Source organism: Sceloporus occidentalis, unplaced genomic scaffold, assembly GCF_023333645.1.
Source record: "Sceloporus occidentalis isolate IW3139 unplaced genomic scaffold, rSceOcc1.0.p SCAF_3, whole genome shotgun sequence".
NCBI lineage: Eukaryota > Metazoa > Chordata > Lepidosauria > Squamata > Phrynosomatidae > Sceloporus > Sceloporus occidentalis.
The window spans coordinates 126,015,729-126,035,997 of NW_028316983.1; the positions used below are offsets into that span (position 1 = coordinate 126,015,729).

Genomic DNA, 20,269 nt, shown 5'->3' on the forward strand with positions numbered 1-20,269 from the left:
GGTAAGTTTTCGGGCCAAAATTATGGATTTTGATATGCCCCATGGATATGTCGAGGGTAAAACTTACGAGCGTGTAACAAAGGATTTAAAGGATAAAGCAAAGGAAAACAGTGCCGAAGAATTTATAAAATTCCAACCAGTATTACTGCTTCTGCTCACACTAGATCAGTGCTTCTCAATTATTTTCTGTCATGCCCCCCCTAGGAAGAAGAAAACATTTCGCGCCCCCCGCGCGACTGTAAATAGTATCATTTGTCTATAAAATTGTTATAAGTACACCTCTGCATAACAGAGCCTCGCGCCCCCCTTTACGGAGCCTCGCGCCCCCCCTGGGGGGCCCGCCCCACTATTTGAGAAAGGCTGCACTAGATGGATGAGAGAGTAGAGGAGGGCTGGGTCAGTGCTTCCAGAACAGATTACACTCTTGCCTTTTACCTAGGAATGGTTCCTTTTTAAAAAAATAAGAGCTAAAATACAGTACTTACATTGACCTGTGGATAAATCAAATTAGGTTTTTTGGCTCAATTTTTGACTAAAATTTTTAGACTTACACATGTCCTTAGATAGTCTCTCAATGGAGATTTACTGTAAATCTACAGTAAATCTCCAATGAAACATTATCTAAGGACAATGGATGCTGCTGCCCACATAGGAAGTTGCAATCACTTACTAGAAAAACACATAGTTAAGATCACAGGATTGACCAACCTTGACAGGAAAAATCCCATAGGCAATTATCTCTTTGTAGATACCTGAAGATCTGTATAAGTTATAGACACACCCTGCAGAAGCAAAGGGCACAGCTAAAATTTAAAAAAAATGCAGCACTCACCTGTCGAATAGACATGGTACAGAGAATGTAGAGGAAGATGAAGGAACAGTCTGTATAATCTTCACCGAGAAGATTACGATGAGACAAGCCCTGGATATAGGAAAGTGGTACAAAGGGAAGTTTGGCAACCACTCGACCATCAAATCTGGGAAAAATGAATCATGCTCTTGGTTAATACAGCTCAACACAAGGTACCAGCTTATAGACAGGCATAGCTCACTTAAAGCCTCTGACAAAGGGCCACTTTTTTACAAAGCCTTTTTACACCAGCTCCCACTTTTTCCTCCTTATCTTCTGTTTAGCTGGAGGTTTTTTAGCATTATCAGCACTGGAAATATGGTGAAAGAGGGCTGGATTAACACAAGACTTTCAGTATCAGGTTGCAGTAGTGTGTCTCCCGAGGAAGGAAGCTGGGCTGGCAACGATGCCATGAGGGGCAAGCAGTATGGAAGGAGGTTCCCCGTTGACAGCTGCTCCCGCACGGAGTTTCACCAAGCCTGATGAGGCAACTGAAGCATTTTATGATTTGCTGCAAAGAAAGTCTGTAGCAGACTTCATTTTGTTACTAAAGCAAAGGGGGAAAACCTCTATTTCAAATTTCTGGCAGACGGAAAAATGTATGTCACCCCTTCACTGGCTCCCCCTCCCTTTCCATACTCCGTATAAGCTGTTGTTGTTGACTTTTAAAGCCCTGCATGGGCTGGCCCATCCTTATTTATCAGACCTTCTTTCTTCTCACCTCCCCACTCATGCCTTCCGTTCTGGCAGTCAAGGTCTGCTGTCTCAGCCTAGGACTTTTACTGCTCCGTCTTGGATTCGTCCCTTTTCACTTGCTGCCCCTCATTCCTGGAACCTCCTTCCTCCACGAGCACAGGTCATCACTTTTTTTAACCAGCTTCAAAACTGAGCTAAAGACTATACTGTTCAGGGAAGCATTCCCAGGCATTGCATGATTACTATTTGATGTTTTTATAATTTGTTGCCTCCTTTGTATTAATATGAATTATTTTATTATTTCCTAGAATGTACACCATAGGCAGGCATATTTTTATCTATTTTATTGATCGTATGTATAGCGCTATGTAAATCTACTGCGCTATATAAATAAGGCGTATTAATAATAAAAATAATAATAGTCAATTAAAGTTACTTTGTGTGTAAACATGAATAATTGCTAACCAGAATGTCCAAATACATCTCTTATATTACATAGCTATATTTCCCCTCATCTTGCTCAACTTTTGCAGGTGTTTCTGGTGCAGTAAACTCTTAACTTAGTGTTTCTTCCTGTAGAGACATGAATTTAACAAGCTGCAACTTCCAACAAGTGCCAACCCTACTGACAGCCAAGGTATTTTGGCAGAATAGCTAGAAACGGATGTTTATCCCCCTTTGATAGCCCCCCCAGTGTTGCAGCATTCTACGTGGTTCCTGTCTCCTCTTTTGGACGCAGCTAAAAAGAGTAAAACAAGCAGGAAGTGCTATAGTGTAGGGCCCCATATCTTTGTCACTGTGATGGGTGAAAACTAAAGGCAGGAACGTTAACAGCCTAAGATCTAGTGGGAAATTCGTGTTATCTTGACATGACCTCAATAACCAAATCACCAAAATAAAAATGACTCAGTTTGAGAGTTTTTATGAAAGCCCATTTCTCCATCATGACCAATAGATTCTATCTTGCTAACCGAGAATTAGCTCATTGGAGTAGGAGTAGTTAAAGGCAACCAATTACACTTTCATTGTGGGCTACCAAGATTGCTCACAGCAAGTAATGGGCATTACACAAAGGCTACCAATCATTGCCAATAGCTGAGGCTGTTCTTGTCTTTCCCAGAACAGGACAGAGGTATCCACTTACATAGAATTGAACATTCCCATCAGAGCAGTGAAACAAAAACCAATTGCGAACATAGACTTCATGCGAACCTGCAAATGAAACAACAAGCGAAGAATCTTATTAAAGTTTGAGATATGGGGAGCCAAATGTGGGACAAAAAATAGAGGGGAAAATGTGTCTTCACTGTGTTCCTTTCTATTCCTTCTGCTAAATCAATCTGGAATAATAATAATAATAATAATAATAATAATAATAATAATAATTTTTATTTATATGTTCCGCCTCCTCAAAGGATTGAAGCGGGATTACATCATTAAAATAATACAATGCAATTGAACAGTCAATAAAATACTAATACTGAATTATACATCCCTATTAGTTCCTTAAAATCTCCAAACATAAATTCATATAACTTCATACTTAGAGAGGGGGGTCTTAATCATGATTTCTACACCAAATCCGATAGGAAAGCCCGCCGGAAGAGATCTGTCTTTAGTGCCTTCTTACTCTACATACAGTACAGTACATGTACTATCTGAGCCATATTATCTAGGGCTAACAGCAAATCCCAGCTGAAAAGAGTAAGGCCATCAAACATTTCTAGCTGAAGACTTCATAGTGATCTGTATTTATATATGGTTTTATTGTGGTAATTTTATTCAGGAAGGGAGGGTGAGGGTTGGGGGAGTCGGGTGTTTGCATTGTTCGATTATTTTGTATTGTATTAACTTCTGTTGTTACCCACCTCAATCCCCAAAAAGGAAGAGGCAGGATATAAATAAATATTTTATTATTATTATTATTATTATCATTCATAATTACAGCTCGAGCAGGCCTCCCTAATATACTGTCCTCCAGATATGGTGCTACTGTTAACAGCCGTCAAGTCAACTTCGACTTATGACCCCCCTATGAATGAGAGACCTCCAACCTATGGTGATCCTATGAATGACAGATCTGCTCAGGTCTTCAGCTGTCTCTGAAGAGGCAACTGGAGGCTGGGGAGGGCTAGGAAGGAGGAGGAACAGGTATACACCTGCCCCCTCCTCCTGTTTGCCGGCCCTTTTGCCGTTGTTGGGGCCCTCCAAGAGGGCTCCAGTGGCGGCAACGGGCCTCTTGGAGGGCCCCAGCGACGGCATCGGGCCTCCCAGAGACCCGCTGCTGCCGTCGGAGCCCTGTTCGAGGGCTCCGGCGGCCGCATTGGGCCTCCTGGAGGCCGAAGTCTCGCACAACCTTTTCTGTGGTCACGCGAGACTTCGCCTCTGGGCGCCACCATTTTTTCGCCCAAAATGGCGGGGAAGGTCGCGCTTCGCCGCCATTTTGGGCGAAAAATGGCGGCGCCCAGAGTGGCAAAAAGCCACAATCGGCGGCGGCGGCAGCAGCGGCCGGGGGCCGGACCAAAGGCCTCCATGGGCCATATCCGGCCCACGGGCCGGAGGTTGCCGACCCCTGCTTTAAATTGTTTGCCCGCATCCAGTCCATTACTGATGACAGCCTCCTTGGAACAAGATGATAAGGAGAAACATAGGCATAATGGTGACACTTAGCTCCAAAATTCCAGATGACCCCTCCTAGTAGCTTCATGATAGATAGATGTTAAACAGCATGGTGGACAAAACTGTGCCCTGAAGTACTCCATAGCCAACTACCAGGGGATAGAACAGAAACCCACCACCTTCTGACTTCTCCTCTGAGGAGGACTGGAACCACAGTTGAAGAATGTCCCCAAACTCCACCCCAGACAGGTGGCTGATGGTATCAAAACCACTGAAAGGTCCAGAACCAAGAGGGACATACTTCCCCTTTCCAGTTCCCTTGGTATGTCATTCACTAAGGCCAACAAAGATGTCTTAGTCCCCCAGCCAGCCAGGCCTGGACCCAAACTGAAATGTATCTAGATAACCTGTTTCATCTGGGAACTCCTGGCACTGGATGGCCACTACACACTCCAGAACCTTGTACAAAAAAGAGATGCTGGAGACTGGCCAGTAGTTATCTAGTACAGCTGGGCTAAGGGAGGGCTTTTCAATGAAGTCCTTATTGCAGCCTCCTTTAGACAGGATAGAAAGCCTTGTTGCAGTGAGGCATTCACCACTTCCCTTATCCATTCAGCCAAACTCCCTCTGGCTTTTATAAGCCAGGAAGGGTATGGGTCTAGTGCACATGTAGTGGTTCTAACCTTTTCAAGGATCCTGCCCACATCCTCAGGCTGCTTAAATTGAATTGTATCAAGAGGTAACAAGATAAGAGGAGCCAAGATTACGTTCAATGGACCTGTACTAACCATACCACTCAAATCAGAGCAGATCCTAGCAATTTTATCTGCAAACTGCTCTTTAAATTCTTCGCTGAAGGCTTCCAAGTGGTCTATATCCTGCTCTTGTGGAACAGAGTGCAATATGACCCTGGCCACCTGAAACAGCTCTACCGGACAACACTGTGCAGATTGCCATTGCTCTAGCTCCTAACCCATTCGTTTCAACACTGGTTGGAGACAATGAAGAGTGATCATTTCCCTGTCAAAGATATCGACAGGGCTCCAACAGGATCACCTGCTCTGGCAACAAGAGACATTGGGAATCCATCCAAATATATAACCCTCCTGGGCTGTATAATCATAACTGCCCCCCCCCCACTCCTTCTGCAGAAGTTCTGAGTCCAGTGAATCTAAACCACTCCAGGTAGCAATCAGTCCATTACTATGGAAAGTTCTTCCACACACATCACTGTCATCCTGTCCAGCAGAGAAAACTGGATCCAGAGCATGTCCTATGTCATACTGTGGACCTAGTTTTCTCTAAGGTACCAGATACTTCCTGAGACAGATCTATGGTCATAAAGGAGGACATGAAGCCCCAATCTGCTCCTAAAAGAGTGGCTTCAGCAGGTATGTTGAAGTCCCCCAGCATAAAAAGCCAGGTGGGCTCCAACATCACTACCAAGATCAACTCCATTCCCTTCTCCTTTTGTGTCGTGTGTTTTAGATTGTAAGCCTGAGGGCAGGGAACCGTAAGCCACTCTGATAGCCTTTAGGGCTGAAGGGCGGGGTATAAATACCATAAATAAATAAACAAACAAACTCAGTCAGCTCAGGAAGGGAGATTGTTAAACAGAAGGGTGAGCAGAACACCAACAGAATCCTTATTCTGACTCTGTCACCATCAAACAAATATACTCGAACTCAGCAGACTGTTGGACAGGGCACCTGGTAAGGAAAATGTAGTTCTAATAGAATACCGCAACTCCACCTCCCCAGCCCCTGCCTGCTGCTGTACAGAGAACACAGTGGTAAAAGCTGGGAGAGGTTCACCCAATGCCCTTCATCCAGCTAGGTCTCTAATACAAGCCAGGCCAGGCCAGCATGCTCATCCAGGATCAAATCCTAGATGCTAGCCATTCTCTTATTTACTGAGCAGCAGCATTTTCTGCCCAGGGGGCTGTAGCCAAGGCTAACCAGATTATTTCAAGCAGGGGATAGTTTGGGAGCAATTCATTCACACACACACACACACTGAACTAAACACTGGCAACACTGAAGGTCTCATAACTAAAAGTAAAAATGTTCCCTGCATAAACGACTTAATGAAAAGAAATAAATAAAAAGACAGAACTTGAAGCCCTGCCACACTGCACAACCCAGTATTAAATCACAAGTATTTCTAGCTGCTACAGAAATAAGTGAACTGAGATGACAATCCTGGATATTTAACTACTGGTATGTCATTCTGTGTCCCATAGCAGAGATTGCAGAGCCCCTCAAAAAATATACGCAAGCATTCAAAGGAGGACCTGTCAGAACTTCAACCCCACTCACTGGCTCTCCTTGGCACCAGACTTTCAGCTCTTCTGAAAGCAAAAGCTCCCACAATGCTTTGGATGTATCAAGGTTCACTTAGCTTCAGGGGGTGGGGAAACAACCACTGTCTCACTCTGAAGGCACCTGAGCCAAACCCAGTAAATCAAGCCAAATCCAGTTACCTGATGGAGGTAAGAACAATGGGGGTGTGATAATCTTTCATTCTGGTTTTAGAGATTTACAGCTGTTTTAACTGCTATATCCTACAGAGATGGTGGAATAAAGTCAGTTCCAATAGCGATGGTACATGCAAAAGGGATCTAGTAGACCACAAGAAGTCAACAGTATGATGTAGCAGCTAAAAAAGCCAATATGATCCTAGGCTGCATCAATAGGAGTGAAGTGTCTAGATCGAGGGAAACAATAGTACCACCCTATTCGGTTTTGGTGAGACCTCACCTGGAATACTGTGCACAGTTCTGGCCACCACAATTCCAGAAGGAAGATAACCAAATTGGTGAAAGGTCTAAAACCATGCCTTTTGAGGAGTGGCTTGGGAAACTGGGTTTGTTTGGCTTGGTGAGCACACTGTCTCAGAGTGTGGCGGAGTCTCCTTCTTTGGATTTGTCAGGAGTTATTTAATTGTGTATTCCTGTATAGCAGGGGGTTGGACTGGATGGCCATTATGTTCTCTTCCAATTCTATGATTCCTAGATTCTCTGAAGGCACATAACAACACATTCTATGTGTGTCCTGGAAAATTTGTTGAAACGTATATAAGTTCAATATATTGCTTATACAAGCAAACTGCCCAAATAATTCTTATTCAGGATCTATTCAGTATGCTATGCCTCCTTACCATCGAAAGATCCCGGTTGTTGTTCTTCAGTTTTTCCTCTTGCCTCTCTGAAAAACAATGAGGGAAAGGTTACTGAGTATTACAAAGCAGGAACTCATTTCCAACCACGCTGTAATAAACAAACACTAAGAAAAAACTATCAGGAAATGAGACTGTGAACCACTTCCTTGTATAACAGAAAGGCACACACTGGAAGGCTGAGACACTTAGCTCAATACAAACATGTCAAGGCTGAACTCAAAGGCTGCTCAACAATGGCTCCTTTTCATCCTGGAGAGAAGTGACCAGTGGGGTCCCACAGGGTCTGTCCTGGGCCCATTGCTATTCAATATCTTTATCAACAACTTGGATGAAATAATAGGGGGCCTGCTTATGAAATTTGCAGATGACACCAAATTAGAGAAGTAGCTAATACCCCAGAGGAGAGGATCCAAAATTGAAAATTACCTGAATAGATTAGAAAGCTGGCCAAAACAAATAAAATGAACTTCGACAGGTAGAAATATAAGGTATTGGACTTAGACAGAAAAAATGAAATGCACAGATATAGGACAGGGGACACCTGGCTTAACAAGATTATATGTGCAAGACATCTAGGAGTCCTAGCAGACCCCAAGCTGAACATGAGTCAACAGTGTGATGTGGTAGCTAAAAAGGCCAATGCAATTCAAGACTACATCAATAGAAGTATAGTATCCAGATCAAGGGAAATAATAGTATCACTCTATTCTGCCTTGGTCAGGCCTCACCTGGATTACTATGTCCGGTTCTGAGCACTACAATTCAAAAAAGATGCCGAGAAACTAGAGCATGTCCAAAGGATACACTTTGAAGGGTCTGGAAACCATGCCCTATGAGGAGAAACTTTGGGAGCCTGAAGAAGAGATGGTTAAGAGGTGATATGATAGCCCTGTTTAACTATTTGAAGGGATGTCATGTCGAGGATGGAGCAAACTAGTTTTCTGCTGCTCCACAGAACAGGACTCAGAACAATGGATGCAAGCTACAGGAAAAGAGATTTCACCTAAACTTTAGGAAGTACTTCCTGACAGTAAGAGCAGTTCAACAATGGAACATACTCCCTCAGACTGTGGTAGAGTCTCCTTCTCTGGAGGTCTTTAAACAGAGGCTGGATGGCAATCTGTTGGGGATGGTTTGATTTGGATTTCCTGCATGGCAGGGGGTTGGACTGGATGACCCCTGTGGTCTCTTCCAACTCTTATGGTTCTATGATTCTATGATTACCAACTCATTATAGGTGACATAACAGGGAGCAAGCAACAGTCTCTTCTTCTTCAAACACTCATAGCACAACGCTGGGTATCTTCTCTTCCAATGAAGCTCAAAATTGGCTGCTCAGAATAAATCATGAAATCTGCAGAAACTTAGGCCTGTTACAGACTGCCAAAATAAAGCTGCTTTGGGTCTCTTTGGAGGTATGCTGTTTAAATGATGTATGCATCCTAAGAATCCGGAAGCTGCACCAAAGCTGCACTCCAGTGCTTAGGAATGGAGTGTGGCTTTGGCGCGACCTCCGGACTCTTAGGACCCATGCATCATTTAAATAGCATACCTCCAAAGAGACCCGAAGCAGCTTTATTCTGGCAGTCTGTAACAGGCCTTAATTATGACTACAATATTCTTGATAGTAAGACCACAAAGAATAACTCCAATTCACAGAAATATTATTACTTCTCTTTAACTGCAGGAGCAGTGACATTGTTTATTCACTTTTGGAATAGAAAGAAAACAAATGAAAATGTCAGAAATTTTCTCCTTGATTAGTGGCATACTTTTTTATCCTTGGAAAACGCTCTTTGTGACTTCTGTTTTTCTCCTTTTGCTATGTCCTTTTTTGGAGACTGGAGAAGTTGTGTAAAAATGTTTAAAAATATAAATAAAAATGTTACTGTTTTAGAGCAACACTTTGTTTTTAAAATAATGTTTTAAATTTTCTTGGGTAAAATATCATCAGTACAAGGAGCTTCTTTCCATAAAAAAATTAAATCATTTTTCAGAAGGCCACATTTAGTAACTGATTTCACACTTTAACCATTAAAGCAGGAATATGATTTTCAATATATTTGGTATGAAGACCACTCCCCACACCTCCTATCTATGAAAAAGAACAAGGACTTTTCAGAAAACTAAACCCACATGCCCATACACTTACTTCAGATCTGAGCATTACCTATTTTCTTTTTCTGCTGCCGGCCAGCTGATTCTGTTATTGTTTCCTTCTTTTTTTCCACTGCAGAGATTAGACAATATAGTGAGTTATTTTCATGAAGAAAGCACCCCTTTTTTGCCTCTTAGTCTTGAAAAAAAACCTACAGCAAAACCCAAAACAAATAGGGACAACAGGGAGAACTAAAACAATGTAAAAATGTCTAGTTTTGACAAAATAAGTGATTTTAGGTAAATGTCATGATGGATGGAGCTTATTGTATCATGTTTCATGTATCCAACTTTGCTGTGCATATTGCTGACATTTTGTTACTGCTGACATTTTCTATGTACATCTATTTGTAAAGGCAGCTGTCAAGAGACACTAGTCCAAGGCTTTTAAGCTAAGGTTTCCTGGAACACTAGGGTTCTGCAAGAGGTCACCAAGGGTTCTGGAAGAGATTGTGATATTTAAAAATAAATGTAGGAAGTTTTTTTGAGCTGTATATCTAATAATTTTTATGCAGCATTCCTTGAGACCTGAGAATTACTGCAAGGATTCCTCCAAGGTAAAAAGAGTAAGAAAGGCTGCTTTGGTCCATAAATATTGATGCCACAATATATCTGTTATCTGCCAGTGTGGTATAGGGGAGTGTTGGACTGAGACTCTGGAGACCAGGGTTCAAATCTCAACTTGACCATGTAAATCCACTGGGAACCTTGAGCAAGTCACGCTCTAAGCCTCAGAGATGGCTATGGCAAATACCCTCTGAAGAAATTTGCCAAGAAACTCCCATGATAGGTTTGCCTTAGGGTTTCCATAAAGTGGAAACAACTTGAAGGCACACAACAGCAAGTATCTGTTAGATTTCTGTGGCACCAGACTTTTTCTGCTGAGCTATCATTAAAAACTACTATTCTCTTCTCCCTGCTATACAAATAAAATGACCAAATATCCACAGATTATGTGGGTCAACTTCATATATGTATTTAACTCATCAGATGTGTTCTATTGTGAATCCAGTGCTGCCTTTGCCAAAGGGTTCTCTCTTTTTTTTTTGTCATGGAATTATATGCTGAACATTTTAAGGTTTTCTGAAGCAGAACATTTAGGATATACTGCTAGACACACGTTTTCAAAATATATCTAAAACCAAGATTGATGGAAGCTTTTTTGTTGCTTGCTGTCCTGAGAAAGTTATCAAAGAAGAATGCTAGTAAAGATGATTTGACGTCCCAGAATATACTTTGGTAAACACCACAGGCTGGTCTCAACATAGTGAAATTGTTAGCCTGTACCTTACAGTGTAGTTCATCTTGATATTCTGCAATCTACACCATGGCACTGAATCAGTGCAGTGAATTAGCTAGAGGAAAAGAAGCTAGAAGGAAAGCATGGTATTGATTTTGATGCCAGAATACTTATTGTATGCTGTAATGGAAAGGTCTGCTTAAAAAATGAAATTTGTGCCAGCTTCCTTATGAATGACATTTGCTATGATATGCCGCCTCCTTCTTCTGCTGCGGCATACTGCGTATAATCATGACACCAGGATAGTTTATAATTTTAAAAATCTTGCCAGTGCAAGAGAACAACTCCTACCCTCACCTGCAGAGGTTTGCAATGGATGCTAAAACTGTGCAGGATAACTATGTGAAACTACAGCACCTAAGGGTGACACTGAAGGATACAGACATTCAGTGAAGCCTAAGTTGAGACAGAATGTTTATGTTTAATTATTATGCTAAGTTAGCTAATTCTTGTTTATCAGTCAGGATAGGTTGGTGTTTACTGAATGTAATTTCCTTTCCTCTATATTTAAAATATTTTTATATTGTCCTTCACCAAGGGCACTTCACAAAATCTAATTTTTAACATCTCATGTATTACAGAACCTAAAGCCAGGACAAGGTCCTTGGATAACATCCTATGGGGGATTTTTTTGCTCACAGAAGCCAGAAAGATGCCAGCCAAACTGACATTAGCCATAACCTTCAATAAAGATTGTCTGATAAAGGCAAAAAAGCTAGCTGGCTCTGTTTTTGCCTTCATAATACAGGTCTGCATCACAAGTTGCTGATTAATATTCCTCTTATTGTTGAAGTGCAGTCACATGATCACAAAAACCACTATATCCTGTTGTAAGAAACAAACAGTACAAGGTGTGGCCTAGAAGCTTCTAGAATATCTTTTGAGCATGTTTAGTTGGGAAAAGAAACTTGTGAACATCTGAACAGAATTTTGCAAATACTTTTGCAAACGATGATGTTCCAAAGTTAAAACAGATGCTGCCCAACAAGACCAGGAATTTCTATCAAAATGATTTTCTAAGTCTATTTGACAGTATCTTCAGAGAATTTAAGAATGTGTGGGACATGTTCAGCTACTTGTTTTAAGACTTCTCCATGAATAGTTTTTTCAATATTTCCTGAAACATGAATGTATTTATGCTTTAAAAAAATGCACACATTATAAAAAATTTGATAGCATATCAGATTGCTTTAAGTCACTTCTGGATGAAAGTGAATTTCATATTCTTTTTTACAGAAATAGGTAACTCTTCTGTTCACTGTAGTAGAAACAGTTATCTTCACTTAAGTGGAAACTTTACAATTCAGAAATCATAGTGCATCATTTTCACACTATTCATTAATGGAACCATTTTGTCCAATTGTTTTCTACACTGCAGTGCCTTTCTTTGATCAATCAATGAACATATGTAATTTGGAAGGGAGCCTGGTCATCCTAATTATCGGCAAATGCTAAGAGGAATTCTTAATAAAATCAAATTTAAAGCAAACACTGATTTTTATAAAGTGAGTATTTTGTTATACAGTAAATGGAAAGAAAAACTTGGAAGACTTCCAGCAAAAAGTCCAGAAGAGAGGAGGAACAACCGGACCTTGGTAAAATAGAAAATACATTTTAAAAGATTTACTGTACATGACACTTTTAAAATGTATTTACTAGTTTACCAAGGACCTCTTTTCTGGACTTCTTGTTGGAAGTCTTCACTGGCAAATTCACCTCTAAGTATTCCTTGCCTAAGAAAACCCTATGAAATTCATGGGGTCATCATAAGTCAACAGATGACTTGAAGGCACACACACTGTACATAATAGGTGCTACTCTTAAGTACAGTGGGCCCTCGCCTTACGCGGGGATCCGTTCTGGATCCCTCTGCGTAAGGCGAATTCCGCCTATGCTCATGCCCCATTGTAAACAATGGGGCTCGTGCACGGCAGTGTGGTGGCACACGGGGCGCAACGGGCATGTGCGCCCATTCAATTGAATGGGACGCGCTGCCCCTTCCGCCCTGCGTGCGCCCCGTGGCTTGAGCGCGTATGCTCAAGCCGCGTAAGGGCGCGCCCGCGTATGACGCGGGCGCACTGTACAGTGCAACATCCAAAGATATCATAATACACCTTTTAATTTTTTAATAACACATTTTAACCTTGGGCCTGGGAGCAAAAGCAGAAGATTAAATATTTTCTTCCACTGTACATTAATCTGATTTACCACTGAGAATGCCCCTTTTAAAGCCTCACTATACTATGATAATAAAACTCTTGGTTAGAGCCAAGCATTTCTATTTTATCCTGCCACAAAAGGGAAATAAGAGTCCAGAAGAAGTATAAGCATCATCATTTTGGGTCAAATCAAACCCCGCATTCTCTTCCTAAAATAGCCAGCCAAATACCTACATTTACTCCACAAGCAGGACAAGCATACAAAGATGCCTCCCCCCCCCCCCATTTGTGTTCATCAAGAAGTAGTATTTGAAAAGAATACTGCTTCTGATTTTTGACCTGTTATACAGTCTGCCCTCCACATACATGGGGGATCTGTTTTGGAACCCCCCTGCATATGGGTAAAAGAGTGTATGCTCAAGCCCCATAGAAAATCATGGGGTGCATGCTTGCGGTTGCGCATAATAATAATAATAATAGGTTTTATTTATATACCGCCCAATCACTGGGAATCCGAGCGGTTTACAATAGAGGGGATAACAGACAGTTCCCTGCCCACAGGCTTACAATCTAAAAGACACGACACAAAAGGAGAAGGGAATGGTGAGGGAGGGAGGGAATCAGGTCCAGCATTCTTCTCTCCCTCTGAGGCCTGGACCAAGGCAGATGGACCGGAGGGAGGGCTCTTCTTCTTCAGGCTAGCCCCTGATGGAATGATGCATAGGCCGCATGGAGTGAGTACGTGCCCCATTATTCTGTGTAAGCTCAAAGCCGCGGATGGCAAGCCCGTCTATAAGGAGAGCCGACTTTATAGGCATCATGTCTGGTAGGCACGGATGGTCTCATCCTCTATACCAAATATTATAGTTATTGTCTAGAGTCGGAGTATCTTTAGAAGACTAGCCCTACTGCCCATTTGTATTTTGGAATAGTACTTACATTTTTTACTCTGCTTTTCCACTTCTGCTTTCAGCCTCTTGTATTTGTCTGTTCTATAGACCAACACCCATGTTATACCTGAAACAAGTGGAATATATAATCAAAGCATAGAATAATCCTGCATATCTCCAAAGTGAGCATCAAATCCAGCCATATAATGTGACAGAGAAGTCCATCCCAAAAGAAGTCCACAAACAATATTTTAGCAAAGTTCTATGTTTTCAGCTCCAGGAACAAGCAGCATCTCCTCTCCACCAAGATTCCAATGCTCAGTGTTGCCATGTTCCAACCATTACTTACAAAGCAGGAGACTGGAGCTTCTGCTAGAGGGGTTCTTGTCCGGGATCCCATGAAGAGGCTTCAGGTCTGTGATCTGGGTGAAAAATGACCACCACCACCCCTGCTCCTTCAATTTCCTTTCATCTACTGTGAATTTTTCCTGACTCAGTAATTTAAAAAAAAATCTTTGAAAGTGTTCATCGTGATGTTTTCATTCAAGACTAGACTATATGAAGAAAATCAATTTCCAATGCAATAAGATAAATTGTATACAAAAGTTTGTATGTATATATTTGCATGTATTATTCTGGGAAAGAGTTTCTTAGCTTTAATCAGATTCAATTTCTCAGAGGGGCTCATGACCCAAAAGGTTAAGCACCACTGCTCTCAACTTTCAAGCAAAATTCAAGATGCACCAAGAGCTTCACATTGGTTCTTTACAACATCCTTCCATCCAAGGAAAACTCCAGTTCAATTCAAAAACAATGTTTTTTTAGTTAAAGAGAAGTAATCTCCCTAAATGAACCCGTTAGTGTTAATATGTGTTAAGAGAGGGGTGCCTCTCAGTCCCAGGATCATCCAAGCTCCTCAGGTGAGGACACAGGAGAGAAGAGGCTTTTAAGTGGCTGCTCCCAGGCTGGTGTCACCTTCCAAGGCAGGCTACGCTGCCCCACTCTCTGCTCTCCTTCCTCCAGCAGGAAAGGACCTTGCTATCAAAAAGCATTTAGTGATTAATTGACTGCAGGGACTAGATTTTATGTGGTTCATCTGCTGTATTTTTAACCATATCGCATTTTTAAATGATTTTACACTTTTCAAATTTTAAGGGGATTTAAAAATTGTAATATAACTTCTTTAGTTGTGTTTTAACTTTTATTATCAGAGTTTTCTTTTGTTTTAGTATTTTGTACACCACAGTGAGTGCAATGCTGGAAGAAAGGCAGGACAGTAAATAAATAAACAAACACTACTTCTCAGTAAGGCAAGATCATGGACAGCCTTGATGAATTATCTGATTTACCTCCCTCGGTAGCCAAAGCTGAGTTGCTAGCATACCCACAACCTCCCACCATGTGTTTTCCGCTTTCCCACAAACTGGCATTCAGATATACAGTATATTGTTCCCAGACAGTGAAGTTCCACTCAGCCACTCCCTATAAGGCTGCAGCATGCTCTTGTTCAGGTTTCTAGCCAAGGCTTTCCCCAAGATATCCTGCTGCACTCTCCCTCCGCCCTTGCAGCAGACATTCAACTTTCCATCCCCAAAGTGTGTGCTTAGTCATCATAGGTCTGTTTTGGGATTCTCCTGTACCTTTCAGAATTAAACCGCACTGCAGAAATACAGTAAAATCATCCCTCCGCATTCACTGGGGTTAGGGACACAGGACGCCTGTGAATGTGGAAAAACTGTAAATGACAAAAACACTATGGCCTGTTACAGGCTGCCAAAATAAAGCTGCTTCAGGTCTCTTGGTAGGTATGCTATTTAAATGATGCATGGGTCCCAAGAGTCCAGAGGTCACGCCAAAGCCACACTCCATTCCTAAGCACCGAAGTGCAGCTTTGGTGCAGCTTCCGGATTCTTAGGATGCATGCATCATTTAAACAGCATACCTCCAAAGAGACCCGAAGCAGCTTTATTTTGGCAGTCTATAACAGGCGTATGTTTTTACCTGGGAGAACACATCCCTAAGAATCTCTAGGTCAGTGATGGAGAACCTTTTAGAGACCGAGTACCCAAACTGCAACCCAAAACCCACTTATTTATCGCAAAGTGCCACATCCCTCTGGATTTCGAGTGACAAACTCTAGTGAACTCTGTGTTGGGACAATGGTGTGTGTGCCCACAGAGAGGGCTCTGAGTGCCACCTCTGGCATGTGTGCCATAGGTTCGCCACCACTGCTCTAGGTCCTGCAGTACAACTCTGTTGTCAACCTCAGCCAGACGCTGACCATAGAATTGCACTGGGGGAGCAACAAATGTGTAGTAGAGTGTGTTCTTCAGGAATCTCTAGGTCCTTCAGTGTGACTTTTGGTTAAAGTTGACCACTGAGTTGCACCGGAAGACCTAGATATTCCTAGAGAAAACATATTAATACAATCCAAAGCCACAAATGGGGAATGTAATGCCATTTAACACTATTTAACTACTATGGTTCCATGCGGTGGAATTCTGAGATTTGCAGTTTGTTGTGGCACCAGAGAATAACGGCTCAACACCTCACAAAGCTACAGATCCCAGAACCCCACAGCCTTCAGCCGTGGCAGTTAAAGAGGTGTCAAACTGCATTATTTCTGCAGTGCAGAGGTTAGACTTTAGTCTCTCTAACCTGAGGTTTCTTCACTTTTTATGTGCCAGAAGGTGGCACTTTCCTTATGTGCGGCTGCTCCGTTATCAGAGAATGAGCTGCACTGCTGAGGGTCAAGTGCAAGGTGGCCAGATGCTGTCCTTCTTTCCCATGACATGTCTTCCATTTCAGCCTTCTGTCCAGGAGGAATGTCAAAACGTCCTCCATTCTAACCATGACTAAGAAGCATGAACTTACAATCATAGAATCCCAGTTGGAAGAGACCGCAAGGGCCATCCAGTCCAACCCCATTCTGCCATGCAGGAACTCTCACTCAAAGCATCCCCATTGACAGATGGCCATCCAGCCTCTGTTTAAAGACCTCCAAGGAAGGAGACTCTGAGGGAGTGTGTTCCACTGTCAAACAGCCCTTACTGTCCGGAAGTTCCTCCTAATGTTGAGCTGGAGTCTCTTTTCCTGCAGCTTGCATCCATTGCTCTGGGTCCTGTTCTCTGGAGCAGCAGAAAACAAGCTTGCTCCCTCCTCAACATGACATCCCTTCAAATGCCCCACAACAAACTCCAACTCCCAGAATTCCATAGCCTCGAGCCCAAAAGAGTTAATGCGGTGCTGCGAGGCTGCCACCCACACCTGTCCTCTCTGGGCCGCCCCACATCGGCCATTCGTCTGTGGCACCTCCGGCCCCCGCCGCAGCCCTCTGCCCGGGTCTCCCGCACTCACCCTCGGCTAACAACGCCGTGCAGACCGAGATGAACACGATGAGGACCGTGTCGGCGAACATGGTGCTCATTTTGGGACCGGCCAACGAAGCGCCTCACCGGAAGCTAGGCCGCAGTCTACCGGAAGTGAGCGAGGACATAAGCGTTCCCCCTCAGCCCGGCTCCTGAGTTCCGCTGAGGCGTTTCTCTCCTGCGCCTGCGCAGGAGGACCACTCGAGCAGTGTTTGTTTTAATGGTCAAGTGGTCCCCAAGCTGTGCCCTTTAAGGGGTTTTGGACTTCAGCTCCCATAATCCCAGTGCATTGGCCAACATGGCTGAGGCTTCTGGGAGCTGAAGTCCAGAATTCTCTTAAAAGGCACAGTATAGGGAGCGCTGTTTTAAAGCAACATAACAAGCCGTGATCCTCCTCTAGAACAGGGGTCCCTCCAAACTGTGCCCTTTAAGGGGCTTTGGACTTCAGCTCCCAGAATCCCAGTGTATTGGCCAACATGGCTGAGGCTTCTGGGAGCTGAAGTCCAAACTCTCTTAAAGGAGACAGTTTAAGGACCATTGAATGATAGAAAATGGGAGGAGGGTGAGGGTGAAAATAAGCCTTATAAAAGTATTCAAACCACTGTATATTGTAATAGCAACGGCTGCCTCTACACTGCAAAAATAATCCGAATGTTGTGAGACATCTACCACACTACACTCTTATAGTGCTGCTATTCCACTTTTACTGCTCTGAACTGCCTCCTGTTGCATTCTGGGGCTTGTAGTTCAGTGAGGCCTAAGAGCTCTCTGGCAGAGAATTCCAAATGCCCCTCCTTAAACTGCAAATCCCAGAATGCAACAGGATGCAGTCAGAGCAGTTAAAGTGGAATAGCAGCATTATAAGAGTGTAGTGTGGTAACATACTTGGCCTCTGTCAGAAAGTTCTGGTGCCACAACAAGCCACAAATCCCAGGATTCCATAGCGTTGAGCCGTGGCAGTTAAAGCGCCAAACTGGAGAATTTCTGCTGTGCGAATGCAGCGGACAATTCAAACTATTTTTAAAGGTGAAATGTTGTGTCCAAAGTCAGACACACTTTCATTACCTGAGGCAAAGTAGGAGCGGTTGTTCTATTCCTTAGAGCCATTTTTCGAAATCAAACTCCTCACATACACCCAAGTTTTCATTTCCCTTTAATTTTTAAAGAAAGATAACACAATTGGATAATCCAAACCAAAATCCATCAGTGATACTTTTATTGGCCAACCGAAATGCACAATATACTTGTTGCAATTGGATGAGAATAAGGTTAGATATGACTGCAAGATCGTTTAATCTGAAATATCCTCACAGCCCTGCCTAAAGGTTGCTTTGAATCAGAGCTGGCTAGTTAGATCCAAAACACACTGAAGAAATAACAGTTTGAGACTGCTTTAGTTGCCTGGCTCAGTGCTAGGGAATACTGGGAATTGTAGTTTATTCTGGCACCAGAGCTCTCCAGGTCTCACAAAAACTACAGTTCCCAGGATTCCCTAGCACTGAGCCAAGACAATTAAAGCAGTCTCAAACTGGGCTATTTCTGCAATGCGTTTTTGGATCGTAGTGGTGGACTACATTAAAGCATCGTTTGAAGCCACTCTCTCGCGTACTCTGCAATTCGAGTGTGCTCTTTCCTTTTCTTTCAAAGATACAGCCATGTTAGTCTGTGGAATCAGTATGCAGAGAGATCTTGTAGCACCTTTGATACTCACTGAAAGAAAGAAGTTGGCAGCAGGAGCTTTCCTAGACTTTCTAAGGAAGTAGACTGAAGTCTATGAAAGCTCACACTGCCAACTTCTTTCTTTCAGTGAGTCTCAAAGGTGCTACAAGATCTCTCTCTACATACTGTGTGCGTATTGTGCGTCTTCCAATTATTTTTGACTCATGGCGACCCTGTGCTCTCATTTTTTACTGGCGTAAGCAAAAAGAAAAAACAACATTCAAAAAAGGCCTTGTAACTCCACTTGTTTCTATCTGTGCACCTTATAAATGGTAAGGAAAGGTCAATCAGCGGCTGCTACTGCATGAATAAGAGGATGGTTGTGAAGGGATATCTGGACACATGTTGACCTGTTTGGTGCTGTCATCTGGCAGGCAGCAGATACAAGGGATCACCACACACAAATACCAGAAATAAGGATGTGAACTGCGTCAACAGGGGGAAAAATTATGGAAGTAGTAGCTGTGAGCTTTGTTTGATGGCCATCTACTATCATCACACGACGTTACAATGATGAGGACGTGAGGAAGGAAAAAGGCAGGAAGTTGTAGGATCACATTCCTGCTTCCCAGTATGGGCAAAGGCTTTTGCTGTACATGCAGAGAGCAACATGCCAAGCCCTTAACACCACTTGGCGCCAAAATCGTTCCCATATAGTATAGGTTTGTATGGGGATTTTATAAATTACCTAACTGACTCTTTCAGCTGACTTTGTGGACTGTAGAGATGCTTATTTGGAAAGAAATATGAATATTCTCAGTTTGAGGAGACGGATCCTATATATGATATACATATAGAATATAGAATATATCCAATAGACTTGAGGTCACATAACTAAAAGATCACATCCCTGAAAACCCCTCTCGGAACAACACTTGCCAAGAAAACCCCATGAGAGCTTATCACACGGGGGACAATTGGAAGCATAAACGGTGATTAACCTGTGATAATCCCGCAATTGTGCTAATGGTTTTCACACGACGTTGAGATGAAATGTGATTAAAATGTCATTGTCTTGTGAATGACCAGGCAAGACACAGCAGCAAATCCTTCACAGGATTTTCCTGTGAATGGCTTTTTGCCATTTCTTGCCTGGTTATTCCCAGGATAATGGCTCTTGTATTAATCTCATTTTAATCATGTTTTAATCTCAATTGCATGATTTTCTCTGGTTAATCACTGTTTAAACTCCACATTTCCCTCTTGCCCCCGTGTGATAAATTTGTTTAAGGGAAGGACAGCAAGGTGGTGAAGGGTCTGGAAACCATGCCTTATGAAGAAAGAGGGAGCTGGGGATGTTCACCCTGAAGAAGCAGGGGTTAAGAAGTGAC

The 20,269-nt window shown here is 42.7% G+C and overlaps 1 protein-coding gene across 1 annotated transcript in view; it reads right to left on the reverse strand.

The window, feature by feature from the left end:
* Positions 1-17,474, reverse strand: part of TMCO1 (transmembrane and coiled-coil domains 1) — a 29,446-nt gene extending 11,972 nt beyond the window's left edge. The window contains exons 1-6 of the mRNA XM_089516122.1: positions 17,209-17,474; positions 13,901-13,978; positions 9,516-9,575; positions 7,325-7,371; positions 2,691-2,758; positions 833-977 (exon numbers count right to left, since the gene is read on the reverse strand). Of these exons, the coding sequence (XP_089372248.1) occupies positions 833-977; positions 2,691-2,758; positions 7,325-7,371; positions 9,516-9,575; positions 13,901-13,978; positions 17,209-17,278 (468 nt within the window). The 5' untranslated portion in view covers positions 17,279-17,474. The remainder of the gene's footprint in view (positions 1-832; positions 978-2,690; positions 2,759-7,324; positions 7,372-9,515; positions 9,576-13,900; positions 13,979-17,208) is intronic.
* Positions 17,475-20,269: the final 2,795 nt, after the last annotated feature.